Here is a 27,608-nt window from a genome sequence, read left to right as displayed (position 1 = left end):
CCAGTTCACATGAGAATCTTATCATATACACCCCGGACTGGCCATTTCCCTCGGGAAGTGAAGAACAAGTGGGAGACGGGCCCACTCTCTAGGAGAGGCCTCCTAAATTCAGGACTCTTCAAGACACACTGGGTAAGTTGGTAAGTACTGTATGCTGTGTCAATGTAAATTACCATGCAAACACAATTAGACAAAGTCTACTTACTAATGCAGCAGGCACTCCTGTCCAGGGAAGAGATAATCAGTCCATATAAAAGTCACTGCACATCATAGTGAACATCACTCATTCAGAGATACCTAGCATGATGTTTACCCACATTCCAAAAAGGGATTAAAGCTGATCTCCAAGAACGACAAGAGACACATTCATCACAATAAAACACACCTAAAAACACTTGAAACTGTTACAGTAAATTATAATATTATTAAGCTGTGAGCTTCAATAATTTCAAACTTGTGATGCTACTAACAATGTTACATGTGAATATAGTGTTATTTGCAACTTGTCACAACATTAACAATATAATTATATCTGGGCAGTATGGATGGTGTAATGGTTAGCATTACTGCCTCACAGCACTGAGGACATGGGTTCGATTCCCACCATTGCCCTAACTGTGTGGAGTTTGTATAATCTCCCCGTACTTGCGTGGGTTTCCTCCGAGTACTCTGGTTTTCTCCCACACTCTAAAAATATACTGGTAGGTCAGTTGGATCCAAAACAAAAATTAACCCTTGTATGAATGTGTGCGCGTGTACATGTGGTAGGGAATATAGGTGGTCATTACGAGTTGTTCGCTCGTTGCCGATTTTCGCTATGCTGCGATTTGTTGCTACATGCGTATGGTACGCAGAGCGCATGCGCTTAGTTATTTAACTAAAAACTTAGCAGTTTTGCTGTTGTTCGTGCAGCGCTTTTCCGTCACACTGCTGATCGGTGAATGATTGACAGGAAGGGGGCGTTACTGGGTGGTAACTGAGCGTTTTCCAGGAGTGTGCTAAAAAACGCAGGCGTGTCAGGGAAAAACGCGGGAGTGTCTGGAGAAACGGGGGAGTGGCTGGCCGAACGCAGGGCGTGTTTGTGACATCAAACCAGGAACTAAACGGACCGAGCTGATGATCGCAGTGTAGGAGTAGGTCTGGAGCTACTCAGAAACTGCAAGAAAATATTTAGTAGCAATTCTGCTAATCTTTCGTTCGCTATTCTGCTAAGCTAAGATACACTCCCAGAGGGCGGCGGCCTAGTGTTTGCAATGCTGCTAATAGTAGCTAGCGAGCGAACAACTCAGAATGAGGGCCTTAAGATTGTAAGCTCCACTGGGTCAGGGACCGATATGAATGGCCAAATATTCTCTGTAAAGCGCTGCGGAATATGTGTGCGCTATATAAATAACTGATAACAATAATATAATAAAGTGACAGTATCTCTTTTGAACCAATTCTAAGTATGGTCGTATCTGTTAATGAAGTCTGATAGTTGCAGTTAAACTATTTAAAAAACATTGTTCTGAACCTATTTATTAAACAGGTTTCTCTGTAACACGCCCAGAGGGAACGTTCCAACACAGACCATTAATAGTAAGTGTCTACAAAACTTTCCTCCTGTTGCCAAAACAACCAGTGAGCGGTGACCTCTGCTGATAAGCATACCTGTGCTGGGGAAATAGTGGGGACTCGCGTGTTAGGGGGAAATCATTTCCCACATGACAACAATTGTGTAAACCAACAAATTAAAATAAGAATGAAAAATTACATGGAAAGGAAAAACTGTAATTTCTGGGCAGGGCAGTTGGATTTACAATGGCTTCCACATGAACAGTGAAGATTTATTGCAGATTTAACAATTTGGGGTTTATTTATGAAGTGTCGGGTTGTAAAACAAAGCGCTTGTGATCATGTTTATGGCCGATATTTAAAAGGGCAATGCTTTTACCGGCCAGACATGGGCAGTAAAAGTATTGCCATTTTAAACATTGGGTGTAAACACTATCAGAACCTCCGCTTTGTAAATAAACCCCTATGTTTTCTTTGAGTTCTATTTGAAATGTAACCAGTAAGTATTACGATTTAAAGAGCCGCTCCAGCAATGGTATTAACCACACTTTTAACGTTTTGATATTTTACATGTTTCATACCGTACATTTCTATATACTGACAGTGGCGCACGCAGGGGGAGGGGGGGGGGGGCGAGCACTCAGAAACCCCCCCTCCACCAAAAAAATGAATAGAAATAAAAAAAAATATTATTATTTTTTTTGCTGCATTTTGCGAGCTGAGTATTATTAATGGCTGTCTAGTGTACTCAGCAGCCTGCTGTCTTCCTGGTGGCACTTGTAAGTGCTTATTAAATGTTTACTTTATTTTAATTATAGTACATATATATCCATGTGCATACATATATACACATGTATGTATATACATACATATAAACACACACACATATGATATATATACATGTGAATACGTGTACTTTATATATAATATATATATATATATATATGCATGTTTAATATGCTATGTGTATATATATATATATATATATATATAGGTGTATATATGGTATATATATATATGTGTGTTGATATGTATATATGTGTATATATATAATATATATATGTGTATATATATATATATATACACATACATACACACACACACACACACACACAGACACACTAGTTTTGCGGACCCAGCACATACTGGGTCATCTCAGTCCCCACCCCCATGCTTGGCTCCACCCAGTTCTGGAACCCCGTCCCCCATGCAAATCCTGTGTTTGCCGCTGACTGTACATGACAGTACAGGGCCAGGATACATTATGGCAGCACAGTGGTCAGTATTGCTGCCTCACAGTTTACAGCACCAAGGAAGGTTGGTGCCATACACAGTCTGCGCATTGTAAAACCTACAGTATTGTCACTTCAGTGTGAGATGTGTTTGGGGGGGGTTCGTTTTAAAGAAACTGCCCTCCTGTACAAGGGTAGGCCATGATTAAAGCTAGTGTACAGCACTTTTGTATAATGTATGGCTTTAAATGGCACCATGATTTCATCCCGCAGGGAACTTCACAGGTGGCAACAACTGTACATGCATCTGTGCTGGGACAGCGAGAGAGCTTCTCGGTGAGAGAAGTCATCTCAGGACCGAAGTGACTGGTTTTAGGAAAGACTGGCACAGAAACTGTTCAGGAGACCAACATAGAATGGCACAATGCTCTTGGGTGGCACAGTACAAAGGTGCACAGTACGGTCATCCCTGAAGCTGTGACGGTCTTCATATGGACTACCATAAATCCAGTTACCAGTGGAGGTGAATAAACTGAGTAACACCACCAGTGGGCTATCACCTGCAACACCTGATATGTTCAGCACACCTTCCCTGCTGTCTATGAGGGTAATTCAGACCTGAGCGCATCAGCAAATTTGTTAGCAGTTGGGCAAAACCATTTATGGGGGTAGATCCGCTGCGGTGTGAACGGGTCGGAAATGCGCGGCGGACGCATTGCACACGCGCGTCGTTGCCTAGCAACGATCGTCACCAGGCAATGCCGCCGCCAGCGACAAATGTGATCGCAGCGGCGATCGCAAGAAGATGGACAGGCGGGAGACGTTACGGGGCGGACACTCACCGTTTTCCAGGCGTGGTGAGTCCAACGCAGGCGTGTCGAGGCGTTTGGTGGGTGGATGTCTGACGTCAGGACCGGGACCTTCATCGTTGGAGCCGTCACACGGGGTAACTAACTCTTACCCTGGTCTTGTTTTGCAGAAAACTTTTTTAGCATAGCAGGGCTGCACAAGCGATCGCAGCTCTGCTATGCTAAAATACACTCCCCCATAGGCGGAGATTAGTTGATCGCACCAGCAGCAAAAAGTTGCTTGATGCGATCAACTCGGAATGAGGGCCCATGTGCACTGCAGGGGAGGCAGATGTAACATGTGCAGAGAGAGTTAGATTTGGGTGGGTTATTTTGTTTCTGTGCAGGGTAAATACTGGCTGCTTTATTTTTACACTGCAATTTAGATTTCAGTTTGAACACACCCCACCCAAATCTAACTCTCTCTGCACATGTTACATCTGGCTCACCTGCAGTGCTCATGATTTTGCCCAACTGCGATCAACTCTGAATTAGGCCCTATATGTGGAAAACCTTTGCCTGACATCCCCCTGTCATCTCCACTGATAGGATCAGCTACTTGTTCAACGCATTCCAAGAACATGTGCCACTTGAGTTGTACCTGATTTGGGCCAATGATGTCAACTTTGATGGTAGCAGAATGAAAATGTAATTCATATTTATTGTGGCAAGACCACGTTCCATTTTGTTGAAAATGTATCTTCGTCTTGGCGCAATGTGACTATGGCGCACAAGGAGACTGCACTGATTTGATATGACACTTGTATATCTGTGTGCAACTGAGTCTCTGAGTCTGTACACGGAGTGCTTCAAAGTAGCAGCCGCAGCTTTTCTCCAATAGGACACATCTGTATCAGTGAGAATGAGAGGCTGTGCACAGACAAGGGAGTCAGGGGCCATACGGCTTATTGATGCAGAGCGTGGCCCCTGGGAGGGGACACGGGTATGTCGGCCCACCCCCTCCCTCCCTGGCCTTCTCTCCGGGATAGCTGAAGCAGCTGTAACTCCAGATCCCTGCATTTGTTGCACCGTTATTCAGTAGTAATCACACATTATTGTACGTACAGTATTTACAAACACATGTACTGTATAGATAATGAACTTTATGTGGGTGGGCCTTGACATAAATTTTTTGACATTGGCTGTATAACGCAGGTGCAGTAGTTTCGGAAAGATGCCATTTGTGGTTTGAAACTGGTGTTACACTGTGTAGTGATGTAGTACACCATGTCGCACCTTGGGGGTCATTCTGAGTTGATCGCACGCTGCCGATTTTCGCTGCGAGATCAGGTCTCTACTGCGCATGCGTATGCACCACAATGCACAGGCGCGTCGTATGGGTACAAAGCGGATCGTTGCTGAGCTATGGATTTAACGAAGAATCCATGCGCACAGCCGATCGCAAGAAGATTGACAGAAAGAGGGTGTTTATTAGAGATGAGCGGGTTCGGTTTCTTTGAATCCGAACCCGCACGAACTTCACTTTTTTTTCCACGGGTCCGAGCGACTCGGATCTTCCCGCCTTGCTCGGTTAACCCGAGCGCGCCCGAACGTCATCATGACGCTGTCGGATTCTCGCGAGGCTCGGATTCTATCGCGAGACTCGGATTCTATATAAGGAGCCGCGCGTCGCCGCCATTTTCACTCGTGCATTGAGATTGATAGGGAGAGGACGTGTCTGGCGTCCTCTCCATTAGAATAGAGATAGATAGATTAGATAGAGAGAGATTGTGCAGAGTCGCAGACAGAGTTAGTTTACCACAGTCAGTGACCAGTGCAGTTGCTAGTTAACTTTTATTTAATATAATATATCCGTTCACTTCTCTCTGCTATATCCGTTCTCTGCCTGAAAAAAAAAACGATACACAGCACAGTCAGTCACACAGTGTGACTCAGTCTGTGTGCACTCAGCTCAGCCCAGTGTGCTGCACAGTCATCAATGTATAAATTAAAAGCTTATAATTAATTGTGGGGGAGACTGGGGAGCACTGCAGGTTGTTAGCAGGAGCCAGGAGTACAATTATATTAATTAACAGTGCACACTTTTGCTGCAGGAGTGGTGACCAGTGCCTGACCACCAGTATAGTATTGTTGTATACTACTAATATCTCTTTAAATATCAACCAGTCTATATTAGCAGCAGACACAGTACAGTGCGGTAGTTCACGGCTGTGGCTACCTCTGTGTCGGCACACGGCAGGCAGTCCGTCCGACCAGAATTGTATTATTTATTATTATATACCTACCACCTAACCGTGGTTTTTTTTTCATTCTTTATACCGTCATAGTGTCATCCTAATTGTTACGAGTATACTACTATCTCTTTATCAACCAGTGTACAGTGCGGTAGTTCACGGCTGTGGCTACCTCTGTGTCGGCACACGGCAGGCAGTCCGTCCGACCAGAATTGTATTATTTATTATTATATACCTACCACCTAACCGTGGTTTTTTTTTCATTCTTTATACCGTCATAGTGTCATCCTAATTGTTACGAGTATACTACTATCTCTTTATCAACCAGTGTACAGTGCGGTAGTTCACGGCTGTGGCTACCTCTGTGTCGGCACACGGCAGGCAGTCCGTCCGACCAGAATTGTATTATTTATTATTATATACCTACCACCTAACCGTGGTTTTTTTTTCATTCTTTATACCGTCATAGTGTCATCCTAATTGTTACGAGTATACTACTATCTCTTTATCAACCAGTGTACAGTGCGGTAGTTCACGGCTGTGGCTACCTCTGTGTCGGCACACGGCAGGCAGTCCGTCCGACCAGAATTGTATTATTTATTATTATATACCTACCACCTAACCGTGGTTTTTTTTTCATTCTTTATACCGTCATAGTGTCATCCTAATTGTTACGAGTATACTACTATCTCTTTATCAACCAGTGTACAGTGCGGTAGTTCACGGCTGTGGCTACCTCTGTGTCGGCAGTCGGCAGGCAGTCCGTCCATCCATAATTGTATTATTATTATAATATATACCACCTAACCGTGGTTTTTTTTTCATTCTTTATACCGTCATAGTGTCATACTAGTTGTTACGAGTATACTACTATCTCTTTATCAACCAGTGTACAGTGCGGTAGTTCACGGCTGTGGCTACCTCTGTGTCGGCAGTCGGCAGGCAGTCCGTCCATCCATAATTGTATTATTATTATAATATATACCACCTAACCGTGGTTTTTTTTTCATTCTTTATACCGTCGTCATAGTGTCATACTAGTTGTTACGAGTATACTACTATCTCTTTATCAACCAGTGTACAGTGCGGTAGTTCACGGCTGTGGCTACCTCTGTGTCGGCAGTCGGCAGGCAGTCCGTCCATCCATAATTGTATTATTATTATAATATATACCACCTAACCGTGGTTTTTTTTTCATTCTTTATACCGTCGTCATAGTGTCATACTAGTTGTTACGAGTATACTACTATCTCTTTATCAACCAGTGTACAGTGCGGTAGTTCACGGCTGTGGCTACCTCTGTGTCGGCAGTCGGCAGGCAGTCCGTCCATCCATAATTGTATTATTATTATAATATATACCACCTAACCGTGGTTTTTTTTTCATTCTTTATACCGTCGTCATAGTGTCATACTAGTTGTTACGAGTATACTACTATCTCTTTATCAACCAGTGTACAGTGCGGTAGTTCACGGCTGTGGCTACCTCTGTGTCGGCAGTCGGCAGGCAGTCCGTCCATCCATAATTGTATTATTATTATAATATATACCACCTAACCGTGGTTTTTTTTTCATTCTTTATACCGTCGTCATAGTGTCATACTAGTTGTTACGAGTATACTACTATCTCTTTATCAACCAGTGTACAGTGCGGTAGTTCACGGCTGTGGCTACCTCTGTGTCGGCAGTCGGCAGGCAGTCCGTCCATCCATAATTGTATTATTATTATAATATATACCACCTAACCGTGGTTTTTTTATACCACCTAACCGTGGCAGTCCGTCCATAATTGTATACTAGTATCCAATCCATCCATCTCCATTGTTTACCTGTGGTGCCTTTTAGTTCTGCCTATAAAATATGGAGAACAAAAAAGTTGAGGTTCCAAAATTAGGGAAAGATCAAGATCCACTTCCACCTCGTGCTGAAGCTGCTGCCACTAGTCATGGCCGAGACGATGAAATGCCAGCAACGTCGTCTGCCAAGGCCGATGCCCAATGTCATAGTACAGAGCATGTCAAATCCAAAACACCAAATATCAGAAAAAAAAGGACTCCAAAACCTAAAATAAAATTGTCGGAGGAGAAGCGTAAACTTGCCAATATGCCATTTACCACACGGAGTGGCAAGGAACGGCTGAGGCCCTGGCCTATGTTCATGGCTAGTGGTTCAGCTTCACATGAGGATGGAAGCACTCAGCCTCTCGCTAGAAAACTGAAAAGACTCAAGCTGGCAAAAGCACCGCAAAGAACTGTGCGTTCTTTGAAATCCCAAATCCACAAGGAGAGTCCAATTGTGTCGTTTGCGATGCCTGACCTTCCCAACACTGGACGTGAAGAGCATGCGCCTTCCACTATTTGCATGCCCCCTGCAAGTGCTGGAAGGAGCACCCGCAGTCCAGTTCCTGATAGTCAGATTGAAGATGTCAGTGTTGAAGTACACCAGGATGAGGAGGATATGGGTGTTGCTGGCGCTGGGGAGGAAATTGACCAGGAGGATTCTGATGGTGAGGTGGTTTGTTTAAGTCAGGCACCCGGGGAGACACCTGTTGTCCGTGGGAGGAATATGGCCGTTGACATGCCAGGTGAAAATACCAAAAAAATCAGCTCTTCGGTGTGGAGGTATTTCACCAGAAATGCGGACAACAGGTGTCAAGCCGTGTGTTCCCTTTGTCAAGCTGTAATAAGTAGGGGTAAGGACGTTAACCACCTCGGAACATCCTCCCTTATACGTCACCTGCAGCGCATTCATAATAAGTCAGTGACAAGTTCAAAAACTTTGGGTGACAGCGGAAGCAGTCCACTGACCAGTAAATCCCTTCCTCTTGTAACCAAGCTCACGCAAACCACCCCACCAACTCCCTCAGTGTCAATTTCCTCCTTCCCCAGGAATGCCAATAGTCCTGCAGGCCATGTCACTGGCAAGTCTGACGAGTCCTCTCCTGCCTGGGATTCCTCCGATGCATCCTTGCGTGTAACGCCTACTGCTGCTGGCGCTGCTGTTGTTGCCGCTGGGAGTCGATGGTCATCCCAGAGGGGAAGTCGTAAGCCCACTTGTACTACTTCCAGTAAGCAATTGACTGTTCAACAGTCCTTTGCGAGGAAGATGAAATATCACAGCAGTCATCCTACTGCAAAGCGGATAACTGAGGCCTTGGCATCCTGGGTGGTGAGAAACGTGGTTCCGGTATCCATCATTACTGCAGAGCCAACTAGAGACTTGTTGGAGGTACTGTGTCCCCGGTACCAAATACCATCTAGGTTCCATTTCTCTAGGCAGGCGATACCGAAAATGTACACAGACCTCAGAAAAAGAGTCACCAGTGTCCTAAAAAATGCAGCTGTACCCAATGTCCACTTAACCACGGACATGTGGACAAGTGGAGCAGGGCAGGGTCAGGACTATATGACTGTGACAGCCCACTGGGTAGATGTATGGACTCCCGCCGCAAGAACAGCAGCGGCGGCACCAGTAGCAGCATCTCGCAAACGCCAACTCTTTCCTAGGCAGGCTACGCTTTGTATCACCGCTTTCCAGAATACGCACACAGCTGAAAACCTCTTACGGCAACTGAGGAAGATCATCGCGGAATGGCTTACCCCAATTGGACTCTCCTGTGGATTTGTGGCATCGGACAACGCCAGCAATATTGTGTGTGCATTAAATCTGGGCCAATTCCAGCACGTCCCATGTTTTGCACATACCTTGAATTTGGTGGTGCAGAATTTTTTAAAAAACGACAGGGGCGTGCAAGAGATGCTGTCGGTGGCCAGAAGAATTGCGGGACACTTTCGGCGTACAGGCACCACGTACAGAAAACTGGAGCACCACCAAAAACTACTGAACCTGCCCTGCCATCATCTGAAGCAAGAAGTGGTAACGAGGTGGAATTCAACCCTCTATATGCTTCAGAGGTTGGAGGAGCAGCAAAAGGCCATTCAAGCCTATACAATTGAGCACGATATAGTAGGTGGAATGCACCTGTCTCAAGTGCAGTGGAGAATGATTTCAACGTTGTGCAAGGTTCTGATGCCCTTTGAACTTGCCACACGTGAAGTCAGTTCAGACACTGCCAGCCTGAGTCAGGTCATTCCCCTCATCAGGCTTTTGCAGAAGAAGCTGGAGGCATTGAAGGAGGAGCTAACACGGAGCGATTCCGCTAGGCATGTGGGACTTGTGGATGCAGCCCTTAATTCGCTTAACAAGGATTCACGGGTGGTCAATCTGTTGAAATCAGAGCACTACATTTTGGCCACCGTGCTCGATCCTAGATTTAAAGCCTACCTTGGATCTCTCTTTCCGGCAGACACAGGTCTGCTGGGGTTGAAAGACCTGCTGGTGACAAAATTGTCAAGTCAAGCGGAACGCGACCTGTCAACATCTCCTCCTTCACATTCTCCCGCAACTGGGGGTGCGAGGAAAAGGCTCAGAATTCCGAGCCCACCCGCTGGCGGTGATGCAGGGCAGTCTGGAGCGACTGCTGATGCTGACATCTGGTCCGGACTGAAGGACCTGACAACGATTACGGACATGTCGTCTACTGTCACTGCATATGATTCTCTCAACATTGATAGAATGGTGGAGGATTATATGAGTGACCGCATCCAAGTAGGCACGTCACACAGTCCGTACTTATACTGGCAGGAAAAAGAGGCAATTTGGAGGCCCTTGCACAAACTGGCTTTATTCTACCTAAGTTGCCCTCCCACAAGTGTGTACTCCGAAAGAGTGTTTAGTGCCGCCGCTCACCTTGTCAGCAATCGGCGTACGAGGTTACATCCAGAAAATGTGGAGAAGATGATGTTCATTAAAATGAATTATAATCAATTCCTCCGCGGAGACATTGACCAGCAGCAATTGCCTCCACAAAGTACACAGGGAGCTGAGATGGTGGATTCCAGTGGGGACGAATTGATAATCTGTGAGGAGGGGGATGTACACGGTGATATATCGGAGGGTGAAGATGAGGTGGACATCTTGCCTCTGTAGAGCCAGTTTGTGCAAGGAGAGATTAATTGCTTCTTTTTTGGGGGGGGTCCAAACCAACCCGTCATATCAGTCACAGTCGTGTGGCAGACCCTGTCACTGAAATGATGGGTTGGTTAAAGTGTGCATGTCCTGTTTTGTTTATACAACATAAGGGTGGGTGGGAGGGCCCAAGGATAATTCCATCTTGCACCTCTTTTTTCTTTTCTTTTTCTTTGCATCATGTGCTGATTGGGGAGGGTTTTTTGGAAGGGACATCCTGCGTGACACTGCAGTGCCACTCCTAGATGGGCCCGGTGTTTGTGTCGGCCACTAGGGTCGCTAATCTTACTCACACAGCTACCTCATTGCGCCTCTTTTTTTCTTTGTGTCATGTGCTGTTTGGGGAGGGTTTTTTGGAAGGGACATCCTGCGTGACACTGCAGTGCCACTCCTAGATGTGCCCGGTGTTTGTGTCGGCCACTAGGGTCGCTAATCTTACTCACACAGTCAGCTACCTCATTGCGCCTCTTTTTTTCTTTGCGTCATGTGCTGTTTGGGGAGGGTTTTTTGGAAGGGCCATCCTGCGTGACACTGCAGTGCCACTCCTAGATGGGCCCGGTGTTTGTGTCGGCCACTAGGGTCGCTTATCTTACTCACACAGCGACCTCGGTGCAAATTTTAGGACTAAAAATAATATTGTGAGGTGTGATGTGTTCAGAATAGGCTGAAAATGAGTGTAAATTATGTTTTTTGAGGTTAATAATACTTTGGGATCAAAATTACCCCCAAATTCTATGATTTAAGCTGTTTTTTAGGGTTTTTTTAAAAAAACACCCGAATCCAAAACACACCCGAATCCGACAAAAAAAATTCGGTGAGGTTTTGCCAAAACGCGGTCGAACCCAAAACACGGCCGCGGAACCGAACCCAAAACCAAAACACAAAACCCGAAAAATTTCCGGCGCTCATCTCTAGTGTTTATGGGTGGCAACTGCCCGTTTTCTGGAAGTGGTAGGAAAAACGCAAGCGTGTCCGGGCATTTGGAGGGCGGGTGTGTGACGTCAATTCCGGCACCAAAAAGACTGAAGTGATCGCAGCAGCTGAGTAAGTTCAGAGCTACTCAGAAACGGCACAAAATGTTTTTGCAGAGCTCGGCTGCACAGGCGTTCGCACACTTTCAAAGTGAAAATACACTCCCCAGTGGGCGGCGGCATAGCGTTTGCACGGCTGCTAAAAACAGCTAGCGAGCGATCAACTCGGAATGAGGGCCCTTGTTGGGTCTTGGTGTGTATAAGACGCACCATGCATCCCACGCTGTGTGGCAGAAAAACTCTAGGTGTATGTGGACACACCTGTAATTGTGGTGTGTTGTTGGAGCTGCAGTTGGTTTGCTGTTCTGCAAATAATGATAAATGTATGCTAGTTTGCATAGCATAACTTCCCTAATTCTCAGAGTGTATACCCATAGGGCCCATGCAGACCTGCAGAAACACTATATATATATATATATATATATATATATATATATATCCTGTTTGGAGTTGCACACTGACGAGGATGATGATGACAACATGACATAAATCAGGCACATCTGTTGCTGATGCGGAAACAGACAGTACCTAAGTTGCGTGCGGCTCTGAGTATAGGTAGAAACAAGCTATATGTGCATGGATTAGAATACAAGGCACTTCCACTATCAATATATAAATACATAAAACAAGAAAATGACTATAGTGCCAATTTAATAATTCAAATAAACATCTAGCACATGCAAATAACAGGGAGCCCTTACAGAAAAGCCAATCGAACCTCTTACGCTATATACAAATACATTGGGGCAGATGTATTAAGCCTGTAGAAGTGATAAAGAAGTGATAAGTGAAAGGTGATAATGCACCAGCCAATCAGCTCCTACCTCTCAATTTGCATATTGGAGCTAATTGGCTTGTGCATTATCACCTTTCACTTATCACTTCTTTATCACTTCTACAGGCTTAATACATCTGTATGTCTTGTAGTTACTCAGAGCCGGCCCTAGGCATAGGCAAACTAGGCAAATGCCTAGGGCATTTGGTATGCCTAGGGGCACCAACAGTTTCTACTGATTAAAATGATATGCGGCATGCCTATATTCTGTGTGTAGCATTTCGTATGCAGAATACAGCCACAGTCGCACACAGTATATAGGCATGCTGCATATAATTGTAATCAGCAGAAGCTGCTTGTGTATCCTAGCCACATAGCAATGCAAATAAGATACATTTTCATCAAAAACGGCGCCTGGCGTTAGCAGAGCTGCCAGCTGACACACGCCAGGCATCTCCTGCTACATGACGTATTGAGGCAAGATGTATGAGGACACATCTGTATCCAAGCAGAGGCAGAGGTCACAGTGTTAGCGGCCATGTGAGTGCTGTGTGCCGGTGGGTTGGTTGTGCAATAGTGTTCTGCAAATGTGCAAGGGGCATTATGCGTGTCGTGTATAAATACATTAATAATGTGCGGCATATATGTAAGAGGCACTATGTGTGTCATAATGTGTACAATGGCATTAATAATGTGCGGCATATGTGTAATGGACATTATGTGTATAAGGGCATTAATAAAGGTTGGCATAATGTGTAAGGAGCATTATGTTTATTTGGACATTAATAATGTGTGTCATATGTGTTAGAGGCATTACTGTGTGGTGTTATGTGTATAAAGGCATTACTAATGTGTGGCATAATGTGTATGTGTATAAGGTGCTCTACTGTGTGGTGTTACGTATAAAAAGGCCACTATTGTGTGGCGTAATGTGAATAAAGAGTAATATGGTGTGGTGAGGAGTAACATTTATAAGGTAAAGTGCTACTACTGTGTGATGTAACGTGAATAAGGGACAATATTGCATGCTAAAATATGAATAAAGTTGCAATACTGTGTGGTGTAATTTGAATTGGGGGTACTATTGTGTGGCCACGCCCCTTGCCAGCAAAAATACACCCCTATTTGGGCTGTGCGCCGAATGTGTGCACTGTTCCTGTTTAAAATATAGGGGATAGAAACACCAAAATAAGGACTGCTATGGGTGAGGGGTGATGGTGTTGGGGCTGGGAAAGGTTTGCAGGGTCAGAGGCGGAACTAACGGTGGTGCTAGGGGGCACCAGCCAAAATCTTGCCTGGGGCATCATATTGGTTAGGGCCGGCTCTGTAGTTACCTCACCCTCAGGTACAGTATACAGTATATTGTATGTCTTCTTTCCATTTCCTGGCCCCTGGCTCTCGCAGGTAACATGTCTGAGGGATAATCCCTCGTCTGCCTTTGCTTTATGACAAGGATCTGCAGCCGGTTCACTTCTCAGGGGTAATAACTTGCACATTTCTCTCATGGTTATAGCATACCACAGAGACATTTTCCAGAGGTAATCCGAGCCGGAATAATTGGATAATTAAGAACTGACAAGGACAACAGTGGTGACCTTGGAGCTGGCTGCCCTTGAGATGTGAAGATGGATCAGCCAGCTGAGGGAGCTAAGGTGTTACGTGGCCAGGTGGTTTCATTCCTGTAATATGCTATCATATCGCTGTGTAATGTGCAGGTTTTATATTTTACTGCATTAACGTTACATTTTGTGTTAGGATCCATGGACATATCCCTCGACCCATGGACACTTTATCTTCTGACAGTCGTGAGTTGCCAGGTCCAGAGAAGACATAGTCTGTCGTGATACGGCCGAGCTGTTCCAAGCATTAGCAATCTTGTCCTGGGAGGTAAATATCACATCATTATTATTATTATTACTACCAGTTATTTATATAGCGCACACATATTCTGCAGCGCTTTACAGAGGATATTTGGCCACTCACATCAGTCCCTGCCCCAGTGGAGCTTACACTCTATATTCCCTACCACATGTACACGCACACACATTCACGCTAGGGTTTATTTTGTTGGGAGCCAATTAATCTACCAGTATATTTTTGGATTGTGGGAGGAAACCGGGGTAACTGGAGGAAATTCACGCAAACACAGGGAGAATATACAAACTCTACACAGTTCAGGCCATGGTGGGAATTGAACCCATGACCTCAGTGCTATGAGGCAGTAATGCTAACCATTACGCCATCTATGCATTAGTCAATACCTTCCCTGAAACAGTGCCTCCGCCCGTATTGGTGCAGGTATGCTCTTCCTGTGATACTAAACAGCAACAAGAATATGAGCCATGAGAATTATAGGTAGCATGTGTGATATTTTCTCGATAATAATGACTGGGCAATATGACAAATTGCTGTGTTTCCCAGGTAACCTTTAGTCCAAGCATTAAGCTATTTTCTGATTTGGCGCATCTGTGGGGTCATTCAGGTGCGGACGCAAAGTGGCAGTTGTACGCATATCGATCAATGTTTTTGCACTGTGCATATTCCGCAGGGCATATGCACAGCGAGTGATTCGCACGTGCGGTCGCTGCTAAATTTTGGTTGCAAAGTGAGTGACAGGAAGCCAGCGTTTGGGGGTGGTAATGGGGAGTGGTCATGCGTATGCAGGCGTGTCATGGCCATTCAGACAACGTTTTTTGGGCATGCATATATTAGCAGCTGCGAGCACAATTGCTACTGGGGAGGGCTGAGCTTCCCGGAGGAGCAGCTCAGCCTGTGCGTTTACAGAGGTACACAGGCTTTGCGTGGCAACCCGGTGTGCGACAATGTTACCAATGTTTCTGCAATCATGCAGTGCCGTACGCAAAGGTGCAATGGCAGTGGGCGTCCTTTTGCACGGATTACCTTCTGCCAATGGTGGTCATTCCGAGTTGATCGCTAGCTGCATTAGTTCGCTGTGCAGCGATGAGGAAAAAAAAACGTCACTTCTGCGCATACGTATGCGGCGCAATGCGCACGCGCGACGTACTTTTACAACGAACAATGTAGTTTCACACAAGGTCTAGCGAAGCTTTTCAGTCGCACTGCTGGCCGCAGAGTGATTGACATGAAGTGGGCGTTTCTGGGTGGCAACTGACCGCCTTCAGGAAGTGTTCGGAAAAACGCAGGCGTGCCAGGAAAAATGCAGGCGTGGCTGGGCGAATGCAGGGCGTGTTTGTGACGTCAAAACAGGAACTGAACAGTCTGAAGTGATCGCAAGCGCTGAGTAGGTTTTGAGCTACTCTGAAACTGCACAAAAAAACTTTGTAGCCGCTCTGCGATCCTTTCGTTCGAACTTCTGCTAAGCTAAAATACACTCCCAGTGGGCGGCAGCATAGCGTTTGCACGGCTGCTAAAAACAGCTAGCGAGCGATCAACTCGGAATGACCACCCATATTAGCATATAATAGCAATTGCATACGGCAAATCATTGCAAGAGGAGTTGGAAGAACAGCTACGGGGGGTCCAATCTCCATAATGCTTTGGCTTTGTGGTTTATATATCTGCAGAATATCTGCAAGGCGTAATATAGCCCAGCAGATCACCATGTGGGTTACTCTTCACTGGCAATGAGTTGAGGGATGACACAAAGCCCCAGAGGAGTAGAATTTTCTCCACTTGTTTTGCGTTTATAGATAGGTGTTGACTGTAAATTGTTAGGTCGGGATTGATGATTGATGGGGAGTTGGGAGCTGTCAGGACAAGGAACAGCGGCGGATTTTGGTGTAAAGAAAAGTTATCACTCTTGTAACCTTGGAATCATATTGTAAAGAGGAAAATTAAATTTCTGCTCATACTTTAAAGTCAGACGTACAAGATCCTGGTAAGTATCAACCCTGTGCCACAAATATTCCATTTTCCAAAATGCATTTAAGATTTCACTTGCAGCAGAGGACATAAGGCGGACGCACTGGACGGTCATTACTGGATTCTGCATTCTGTGATTGTGTAACTCAATGTGTTCCAAAAGGGACGCACAGCAACACCATTCAGTTGTGTCACACCGACACTTGCTGGAAAGGGGTCCACAATGCTGCCTCTGGGTGAGAAGGGTCTGTTATATAACCCTGCAATTCTCACAGAGGGGCTTATTACCAGGTTCTAGAGCCTATTATCATTTCATGGCAGTGGCCAAATTACAGCCACTTTTTTGTGTTTCGCTGTTTTTATTTCATGTATTTTCAGTGGAGTTCTTTAAAATAAATGCAGCTCCTTTTATTTTTATTCCTATATGCTTTATATGCTGAAAGCTAATTACAGTATAATGGGGGTCATTCCGAGTTGTTCGCTCGCTAGCAGTTTTAAGCAGTCGTGCAAACGCTAAGCCGCCGCCCTCTGGGAGTGTATCTTAGCTTAGCAGAAGTGCGAACGAAAGGATCGCAGCGTGGCTACAAAAAAAAGATTGGCCCTCATTCCGAGTTGTTCGCTCGCAAGGCGAATGTAGCAGAGTTACACACGCTAAGCCGCCGCCTACTGGGAGTGAATCTTAGCTTCTTAAAATTGCGACCGACGTACGCGCAATATTGCGATTACAAACGAGATAGCAGTTTCTGAGTAGCTTCAGACTTACTCTGCCTGTGCGATCAGTTCAGTGCTTTTCGTTCCTGGCTGACGTCATAAACACACCCAGCGTTCGCCCAGGCACTCCCACCGTTTCTCCGGCCACTCCTGCGTTTTTTCCGGAAACGGTAGCGTTTCCAGCCACACGCCCCTAAAACGCCGTGCATCCGCCCAATAACACCCATTTCCTGTCAATCACAATGCGAACGTCGGAGCGATGAAAATGCCGTGAGTAAACTTACTTTCTTCATAGTAAAGTTACTTGGCGCAGTCGCAGTGCGAACATTGCGCATGCGCACTAAGAGAATTCTCACTGCGATGCGATGAAAAACTCCGAGCGAACAACTCGGAATGAGGGCCATTGTGTAGCTTCTGAGCAGCTGCAGACCTACTCCTACCTTGCGATCACTTCAGACTATTTAGTTCCTGTTTTGACGTCACAAACACGCCCTGCGTTCGCCCAGCCACGCCTGCGTTTTTTCGAACACTCCCTGAAAACGGTCAGTTGACACCCAGAAACGCCCACTTCATGTCAATCACTCTGCGGCTGCCATTGCGACTGAAAAGTTTCGCTAGACCTTGTGTAAAAATACTTAGGCCATTGTGAAAGTACGTCGCGCGTGCGCACTGCGCCACATATGCATGCGCTGAAGTGCCGCATTTTCAGTTAATCGAACATTTTTATCTAGCGATCAACTCGGAATGACCCCCACTGCTGCAGATAAAAGTTCCGCCTGGCACTGGTGCTGTTACTATCATAGTGTAACTCACCCAGACACCATAGCTGACCTGCAACGTTCTCATTATCCCTGGGGGTCATTCCGAGTTGATCGCTAGCTGCCGTTGTTCACACAATCAGAGCGGCAAGGCAACATTCTATACCTGCCTCCCAGGCTGCAGCAAGGCACTGAATGACTGTCAGCTTGCTGACTGTTGGATGGCTGGATCTGTCCACAATCAGAGTGCGGCTGACAACCATTCATCGTATGGAAGCATGTGCGGAGGCAGCACAGGACCGCAGGAGGGGTAAGTCATGATTTTAAGTTTGCTGTTAAGACAGCTGTAATCATGGTGTCAAAATACATTTATATTGGAACTCTTATAAGTGATCAAAACACAACATACTTCTTAATAAACCTTCGTGCAGTCAGATATCCTATACATATGCTTCTTTGATTTCAGTCCAACTTTAAAGTGTTTGAATTGATATAATAATAAAATCCATCTGTTAAAATGCTTCATCATGAAGATCAAAGAACTTTTAGGGAAGGATAAAAGCCTGGACTTTTACTACTCCTGGAAGCGCTATCAAATCCATCATAAAGATATTGAATTCATGTTTGCATTTTCTGTAGGGCTAGAAGGTGAAGATAATGAGTTGGTCAGCTGGACGTACAGTATATGTCAAAATGTGGAACTAACATTTCTCATCTTTGATAAAGAGAAGAAAGTGAAGTGTCATTAATATAAAATATAGATTGTAGTGTCATTAATATGTAGTCCAGATTGGGAGGGTAAAGGTGCGGGTCTGTGAGTTCCTCTTGCTGTAATTTCCTGTATGTCACAGGCTTTGCACAATTTTAAAAACTGAAACAGAGAAGTACTTTGATGACAGAAAGACGGGACACAACAGTAAGTGCTTTCACTGCCTTGCCTAAAATTTGTATAGAAAACCTAAATACTGTAGTTTAATTAGTGTAGTTAATATCAATCCAACTGAAGTCTGATTGTAATAATCCCTGATGCCTAATGTACGCCTCACACATTGCATTTATTACTCTTACAAAATAATCTGTAAATATAAAATAACAGTTGTAACTTGTAAGCCATGTTTAGCTATTATTTTATTTTTTACCCCTTTTAACAATTCCTAACACTCATCTGATATCTGAAGTGTGAATTATCTGATTAATGTATCACATTTTGCAATGGATGAGCGTGCACTTATCTTACGGATACATTATTTTATTATCCTTTATTTATATGGCGCCACAAGGGTTCTGCAGCGCCCAATTACAGAGTACATAAACAAATAATCAAACAGGAAAACAGCAACTTACAGTTGATGACAGTATAGGACAAGTACAGGGTAAATAAACATAGCTACATCAGCAGATGACACTGGAATAAGTATCAGGTGGCAGAAGACTGCTGGATTTGATGCAGTTGAAGATTATTAAAGTAAGAAAGGATAAGCACATGAGGGAAGAGGGCCCTGCTCGTGAGAGCTTACAATCTAAAGGGGAGGGGTAGACAGGCAGGGGTGACACAGACGGGGAACATAGAGAGCGTGGAACAGAGGGTTAGGAGGAGATTTGTCTGGGTTTGGTGAAGAAGTAGGTCTTGAGAGCCCGTTTGAAGTTTTGTAGAGAGGTGGAGAGTCTGAGGGGGAGAGGTAGGGAATTCCAGAGAAGTGGTGCAGCACGTGAAAAATCTTGGAGGTAGGAGTAGTTACATAGTACTAGGAGTAGATACATACTGTAGTTCAAGTTGAAAATTTTGTTACGTTGCTTTTATGTATTTCATGTATTTACAGTCACATTATAAAGTTCAAGTCTTAATTACATCTAGAAAGATAAATATGGCCCGATTCTGAGTCATGCGCACCCGTGAATATGGAGTCGCCTGTAGGTGCGTGCGTGACATATCCTGTGCTAATGCAGACCAGCGTAAAGTAGGCGCTTCTGGGGGGCAAGTATCAAGATGCATGAAGCAATTGTTTCTTATGAGAGCGTGGTGGGTGTGTATGTAAACCTCCATGCGAGTCTGAGTCATGCGTATAGGAGAGTGATGCCTGTTTCTGATGGGAGTGTGGTAGGTGTGTATGTACACCTCTATGTGATTCTGAGTCTTGCATATAGGAGAGGGATGCCTGTTTATGATGGGAGTGTGGTAGGTGTGTATGTACACCTGTATGTGATTCTGAGTCTTGCATATAGGAGAGGGATGCCTGTTTATGATGGGAGTGTGGTAGGTGTGTATGTACACCTCTATGTGAGTCTGAGTCATGCGTACGGGAGAGGGGCCCCTATTTCTGATGGGAGTGTGGTGGGTGTGTATGTACACCTACATGTGATTCTGAGTCTTGCATATAAGAGAGGAATGCCTGTTTATGATGGGAGTGTGGTGGGTGTGTATGTACACCTCTATGTGATTCTGAGTCTTGTATATAGGAGAGGGATGCCTGTTTATGATGGGAGTGTGGTGGGTGTGTATGTACACCTCTATGTGATTCTGAGTCTTGCATATAGGAGAGGAATGCCGGTTTATGATGGTAGTGTGGTAGGCGTGTATGTACACCTCTATGTGAGTCTGAATATGTGAGTCTGAATCATGCGTACGGGAGAGGGGCGCCTGTTTCTGATGGGAGTCTGGTGGGTGTGTATGTACACCTCCATGCAATTCTTAATCACGCATATAGGAAAGGGACATTGGTTTCTGATGGGAGCGTGGAGGGTGTGTATGTACACCTCTATGTGATTCTGAGTCACGCATAAAGGAAATGAATGTCAGATTCTGATGGGAGTGTGGAGGGTGTGTATGTATACCTCTATGCGATTCTGTGTCATGCGTATAGGAGAGTGATGCCTGTTTCTGATGGGAGTGTGGTAGGTGTGTATGTACACCTCTATGTGATTCTGAGTCTTGCATATAGGAGAGGGATGCCTGTTTATGATGGGAGTGTGGTAGGTGTGTATGTACACCTGTATGTGATTCTGAGTCTTGCATATAGGAGAGGGATGCCTGTTTATGATGGGAGTGTGGTAGGTGTGTATGTACACCTCTATGTGAGTCTGAGTCATGCGTACGGGAGAGGGGCCCCTATTTCTGATGGGAGTGTGGTGGGTGTGTATGTACACCTACATGTGATTCTGAGTCTTGCATATAAGAGAGGAATGCCTGTTTATGATGGGAGTGTGGTGGGTGTGTATGTACACCTCTATGTGATTCTGAGTCTTGTATATAGGAGAGGGATGCCTGTTTATGATGGGAGTGTGGTGGGTGTGTATGTACACCTCTATGTGAGTCTGAGTCATGCGTACGGGAGAGGGCCGCCTGTTTCTGATGGGAGTCCGGTGGGTGTGTATGTACACCTCCATGTGATTCTGAGTCATGCTAGTAGGAAAGGGGCGCCTGTTTCTGATGGGAATGTGGTGGGTGTGTATGTACACCTCCATGTGATTCTGAGTCATGCTTGTAGGAAAGGGGCGCCTTTTTCAAATGGGAGTATGGTGGATGTGTATGTACACCTCCATGTGATTCTGAGTCATGCTAGTAGGAAAGGGGCGCCTGTTTCTGATGGGAACGTGGAGGGTGTGTATGTATACCTCTATGTGATTCTGTGTCATGCGTACGGGAAAGGGTAGCGTGTTTCTGATGGGAGTGTGATGGTGTATATGTACACCTCCATGTGATTCTCAGTCATGCTTGTAGGAAAGGGGCGCCTTTTTCAAATGGGAGTATGGTGGATGTGTATGTACACCTCCATGTGATTCTGAGTCATGCTAGTAGGAAAGGGGCGCCTGTTTCTGATGGGAACGTGGAGGGTGTGTATGTACACCTCTATGTGATTCTGAGTCACGCATATAGGAAATGGACGTCAGATTCTGATGGGAGCGTGGAGGGTGTGTATGTACACCTCTATGTGATTCTGTGTCATGCGTACGGGAAAGGGTAGCGTGTTTCTGATGGGAGTGTGATGGTGTGTATGTACACCTCCATGTGATTCTCAGTCATGCATATAGGAAATGGACGTCAGATTCTGATGGGAGCGTGGAGGGTGTGTATGTACACCTCTATGCGATTCTGTGTCATGCGTACGGGAAAGGGTAGCGTGTTTCTGATGGGAGTGTGATGGTGTGTATGTACACCTCCATGTGATTCTCAGTCATGCATATAGGAAATGGACGTCAGATTCTGATGGGAGCGTGGAGGGTGTGTATGTACACCTCTATGCGATTCTGTGTCATGCGTACGGGAAAGGGTAGCGTGTTTCTGATGGGAGTGTGTCCAGACCGTTGGAGGGGCGGGCCGCGGCGGCTGCATGATGTCATACGCAGCCGCTGCAACCCGGGCAATGACAAGCAGCTCCCTGCCAGCGCGCAGGAGCCGCGCTGGCTGGGAGTGACTCCTACAGTACAAAAGGATCGCCGCTGTGTGATACTTTTGTACTTGTACGACGGAGTAGGACCTGACATGCGGGGAGGACTAGCCCTGTGCTCGGCATCCCCCCGCCTGTCAGGGAAGCTGATAGTATATGTGCTAAATTTAGCACATCTACAATCAGGTCTGAATGACCCCCCTTATCCCTGCACCGCAGTTCCTCACAGGGATCAGGGCCACCCATCTGCCAGCGTGAGCAGGCACCGGGAACTTGGTGGTCGAGTCACTGGCCAGCCTGTCCTGCAGGGAGAGCATCACTGCCAAGCCCCAGGCATCCTGCCTAGTGGAGCACTCACCGTAGCGCTCTCTCTTCTTTGTGCTGTTCGGCGCCGGTGGCCGGATCGTGGTACAGAAGGTGAATGCATGCAGACGCAGGAAGCAGCAGGAGAGCAGCCAGGTGGACAGTGCAAGCTTTCACAATTCACTCTGGTCCTTGCCGTTAAGTGCAGGCGCGGGAAGCCGGCGCTGCAGCAGCTGAAAAGACCCCAGCTCCGAACCCTGCACTAATGACCTGGCAGCTGGTACATACCATGAGGATCGCAGGTGGAAGCGGACGTTGCGCACACACGGTAAAAGCACTGTGTGCCCCGCACCGTCCGCCCACACCTAGATATGGCAATGAGGCAGATGTAACATGTGCAGAGAGAGTTAGATCTGGGTGGGTTATACTGTTTCTGTGCAGGGTAAATACTGGCTGCTTTATTTTTACACTGCAATTTAGATTTCAGTTTGAACACACCCCAGCCAAATCTAACTCTCTCTGCACATGTTACATCTGCCCCACCTGCAGTACAACATGGTTTTGCCCATTTGCTTACGTTTCTGGTTTGCTCACAAACCTGAATTAGACCCTAAGTCCGTCCGATTGTCCCAGCAGCATATGAAATTGAGTACACTGTCAGGCCCAGTGTGTGCTTTGGATATTTATATTGTTCCATTACATGATCTATAATGGAACTGACATGTACAGGTTGTTGTATGCCCCTTGTTTATGTTCTCAGCAGCATTTTGTATCTTGTACTTTGCGGCTTAGTAATTTCAGTCTCTAGAGAGCGTCAGTGGATGCCCTGTATAATACCGTGTAGGTCACTATAGAGGAGGATAGTCAGATGTGATCCATGTTACAATAAAAATAATGACTGGAATGAGATGAAAGATGAAATATAAGAGCAGTTTTGGCAGCTAAAGCTTTATCATGTGTCAGACCAATTAAAATGTTTCATCTAGAAATAAAGATACAATTGTGGATTTTGGCCCAGTGACCGGCTTCATCCAAATTGGCATCCTGCAAAGCTACAAAGATGACAACGCTAAAGCAGCCTTGCCATGTAGGGTTAATGGGCAGGATGTACTGAAGCAGAAATGAAGTAAAAACCCCTTTTTTCTGGGTTTTTACTGCATTTCCACATGCCCTAAAGCCTATGGACTTCTATCCATGGCGTGCTGTGTGAGGGATCCGATGCACAGATGGACTTCCGGACTCATAAACCTGGAAGTCCAGGAACTGTCGAGTAGGCCAGCTCTTATCGGAAGAGTTGTCCTTCGCAATACTAATTGCATATGTTAGTACATATTGGAGGTCATTCCGAGTTGATCGCATGTAGCAACTTTTTGCTGCTCATGCGATCAACCTGATGCCGCCTATGGGGGAGTGTATTTCTGCATAGCAGGGCTGCGATCGCTTGTGCAACCTTCCTATGCTAAAAAAGTTTATAGTAAAACAAGACCAGGGCTGCAGGTAGTCACCCAGTGCGACGGATCCAGCAATGATAATCTCGGTCCTGACGTCAGACATCCGCCCTCCAAACGCCTGGATCCGCCTGCGTTGGATTCACCACGCCTGGAAAACGGTGAGTATCCGCCCCGGAAGCCTCCCGCCTGTCCGTCTTCTTGCGATCGCCGCTGCGATCACATTTCTCGCTGGCGGCGGCGTTGCCCGGCGATGATCGTCACCAGGCAACGACATGCATGCGCAATGCGTCCGCCGCCCATGCACATTTCCAACTCGTTCACACTGCAGCGAAGAACCGCTGAGTGCGACCGGGTCAGAATGACCCCCATTATGCGATTAGTATCGATGCAATGTGTGGCGGGATGTACACTGCAAGGTTAATACATCCCGCCCAGTAAGTGTAGACAGATGTGTCCATTTAAACATCCTAAATTGTAGGTTTAAGTGGGGTACACACCTACACAATTTTCAGCCCATTCTCCTGATATAGGCCCTCATTCCGAGTTGTTCGCTCGCTAGCTGCTTTTAGCAGCATTGCACACGCTAGGCCGCCGCCCTCTGGGAGTGTATCTTAGCTTAGCAGAATTGCGAACGAAAGATTAGCAGAACTGCTACTAAATAATTCTTAGCAGTTTCTGAGTAGCTCCAGACTTACTCCTAGACTGCGATCACCTCAGTCCATTTAGTTCCTGGTTTGACGTCACAAACACGCCCTGCGTTCGGCCAGCCACTCCCCCGTTTCTCCAGACACTCTTGCGTTTTAGCCTGACACGCCTGCGTTTTTTAGCACACTCCCGGAAAACGCACAGTTACCACCCAGAAACACCCCCTTCCTGTCAATCACACACCGATCAGCAATGCGACTGAAAAGCACCGCTGAAGCCACAGCAAAACTGCTAAGTTTTGTGTTAAATAACTTAGCGCATGCGCGCTGCGTACCATGCACATGCGCATTTAGCAGCAAATCGCAGCATAGCGAAAATCGGCAACGAGCGAACAACTCGGAATGACCACCCTTGAGTGATCTAATATAGGTTTAGGTATAGGTGTGTATGCTGTACTGGTGCAGGAGTGTTAGCCGACAAATGACCCTTAACGCTCCTGCAACGGTCGGGATCGGGAGGTCCCACCTCATGTACTGTTTCATATTTGTCGGACAGACTTCCCATAGAAGCCCGTAGGCACTGATCTATTTTGGCACAGGGTGTACGGGGCTGCAAGGTAGCTGACAAGAGGTCAAGCTGGGGCCACACTGCTCTGCTGATCAGATCCATTTACCCGATTAACAGAGTGATCAGAAAAGTGTGTACCCAGCTCTAGTCATGAATGTAAATGAAGCACAGATTACAAGATAATGTCCCTTTAACAAGGCCGCAGGGTCATTTTAATTGCATACATTTCGGATTGTGTTGTCCTTTACAAAGAAATCTCACATTATAATTACCATTTACACAGCAGCTGCAGATGCAAGTGAGGTCTAGCAGAGAAACATGTATACTGTAACCATAGAATAAAGTTGTTGACATGTAATTAAATAGTTAAATACTACAAGCTGTCTCTTAACAGAGTGTTATTGTACATGACTCATCTTGTCTGAGTAACCTGACTTAAAGGTCAGGATTAGACTGTTGTTTACTTGCCTCTTTAAAAGGGTTTGCATATGCTCAAGCTTGTCACTGGGTTATTGGGGTGTCACAGTGCTGTACAGCTATAAAGTACTTAGCCCAGGATAGATTGATACCTTATCATATTGATTGCTGTTTATCTTCTATCACCTTTATCCTGTTATCTCCAATAAAACCTACTCTGGTTTGGAATCAGCATGGGGACTAACCTCCTTGCCCACATCCACTACACACCTGCCAACTTGTAGGCATCTGCCAATAAGCTAACAATAATTGCATTCTGTTATTAGTTTCATAGACAGAATGCATGTGAAACAAAACACTACAGCAACATTAGATTCACTATTCATCCTTGTACATTATTATTTTTTTTATTTTTTTTGCTGATACAAAACAATTGTGTTGCTTTTATTGGTCTCTGAGTGACTGTATTTATTTTTATTTTAGAAACTGCAGAGAGAATCCCCAACAAGAACGCTGTAGCAACATTTGTACGAATCAGCTGATAAACAGAGGCAGGAAGCTAGTGAGAGCAGAAAATGTCATCAACAAACTGGCACACTCCGTAGTGGACTAACTGGACGCAAGCTCAAGGCACAAAAACAGAATTATTCATGATTATAATGAACGTTAAGCAGCTACATAATGTAACCGCTGGCAACTACTGCACGCCAGAGCACGACATAGATCAATATATATTTCCTATGATTTATATAAGTGTAATAGTGCTGGGAGTCCCAGCCAACCTTATATCCCTCTATGTTTCCTACTTGCAGGTGATAAAGAGGAATGAGTTAGGAATCTACCTCTTTAACTTGTCTTTCTCTGACCTCCTCTATATCCTCGTGTTGCCTCTCTGGGTTGATTTTAGTCTGCAGCACGACAGTTGGAGGTTTCCCAGTTGGCTCTGCTCACTGAGCGTCTTCTGTATGCACACAAATTTATATAGCAGCGCCGGTTTCTTAACCTGTATATCGCTGGACAGGTTCCTGGCTGTGGTGTATCCGTTAAGATTCCAACATCTCAGGACAAGAAAAATTGCTGTGCTGGTCAGTGTGGCCGTGTGGCTCATTCAAGGTGCATCGAACATCGTAATCTTGGTAAAAGAGCAAACCTTCAATGATTCGATGGATTTGTTATGTTACGACACTTTCCCCATGGAGCAGTGGAAATCTACATTCAGCATTTTCAATGTCTGTATTGGGCATTTCCTGCCGATGGCCATTATGGTGTATTGCTACTACAAGATCTACGTCGCGGTGCAGGGTAACCAGGCCACAGTGGACCGAGACAAGCTCAAGATCACACACTTACTTCTGACAATAGTGGTGACTTTCATACTGAGCTTCACTCCCTACCACATTGTGCTGTTAATACGGAGCATAAGGGAGCCGGAAAACTGCAACTTTGCACGTAAAATATTTACCCCATACAAACTGACCTTGGCTCTGTCAAGTTTTAACTGTCTGGCCGACCCTCTGCTCTACTGCTTCGTGAGCGAGACTGGTAGAGCCGACGCAAAGGCCATGATCCACTGCTGCCAGCCTCAAACTGAATCATCTGGCACCACCGAACTAGAGATGCCAGTTATCGCAGAGCAATATAAAATAAAAGAGTATATATAGTTCCAGAACTTTTGTAAAAAAAATAAAGCGTACGCTTGTAATAAACTCTAGCATGAACTGACTTTCATTAAATGTCTCCAATATACAAGTTGAATATTATATAATACTAGAAACATTCATGAGGGTGCATTCAATTGTGGTGTGTGTGACTGCCATTGGAATGGTCATTGGACGTGCGCTTTGTGACGAGCAATATTGGCAATAT

The 27,608-nt window shown here is 45.5% G+C and overlaps 1 protein-coding gene across 2 annotated transcripts; it reads left to right on the top strand.

Annotated features, from left to right (window-relative positions):
• GPR65 (G protein-coupled receptor 65) lies at nucleotides 1-27,434 on the top strand. 2 transcript variants are annotated; one of them, XM_063947391.1, is made up of 4 exons: nucleotides 1-132; nucleotides 1,529-1,578; nucleotides 14,176-14,549; nucleotides 26,226-27,434. In XM_063947391.1, exon 4 carries the CDS (start codon nucleotides 26,393-26,395, stop codon nucleotides 27,401-27,403), a length of 1,011 nt encoding a protein of 336 aa, XP_063803461.1. In that variant the 5' UTR covers nucleotides 1-132; nucleotides 1,529-1,578; nucleotides 14,176-14,549; nucleotides 26,226-26,392; the 3' UTR covers nucleotides 27,404-27,434. The 2 variants fall into 2 exon arrangements, with proteins under 2 accessions (XP_063803461.1, XP_063803462.1); XM_063947392.1 differs by lacking the exons at nucleotides 1-132; nucleotides 1,529-1,578; nucleotides 14,176-14,549 and adding an exon at nucleotides 18,777-18,890.
• Nucleotides 27,435-27,608: the final 174 nt, after the last annotated feature.

The sequence above is a fragment of the Pseudophryne corroboree genome, chromosome 12, assembly GCF_028390025.1.
Source record: "Pseudophryne corroboree isolate aPseCor3 chromosome 12, aPseCor3.hap2, whole genome shotgun sequence".
NCBI classification, from domain to species: Eukaryota; Metazoa; Chordata; class Amphibia; order Anura; family Myobatrachidae; genus Pseudophryne; species Pseudophryne corroboree.
The sequence above is the reverse complement of the archived record's forward strand: the minus strand, read 5'-3'. Positions and strand labels throughout refer to the sequence as shown.

Bases quoted from the DNA above. Each gene is read 5' to 3' on its own strand.
- GPR65 (XM_063947391.1), top strand. From the start codon at position 26,393: ATGATTATAATGAACGTTAAGCAGCTACATAATGTAACCGCTGGCAAC.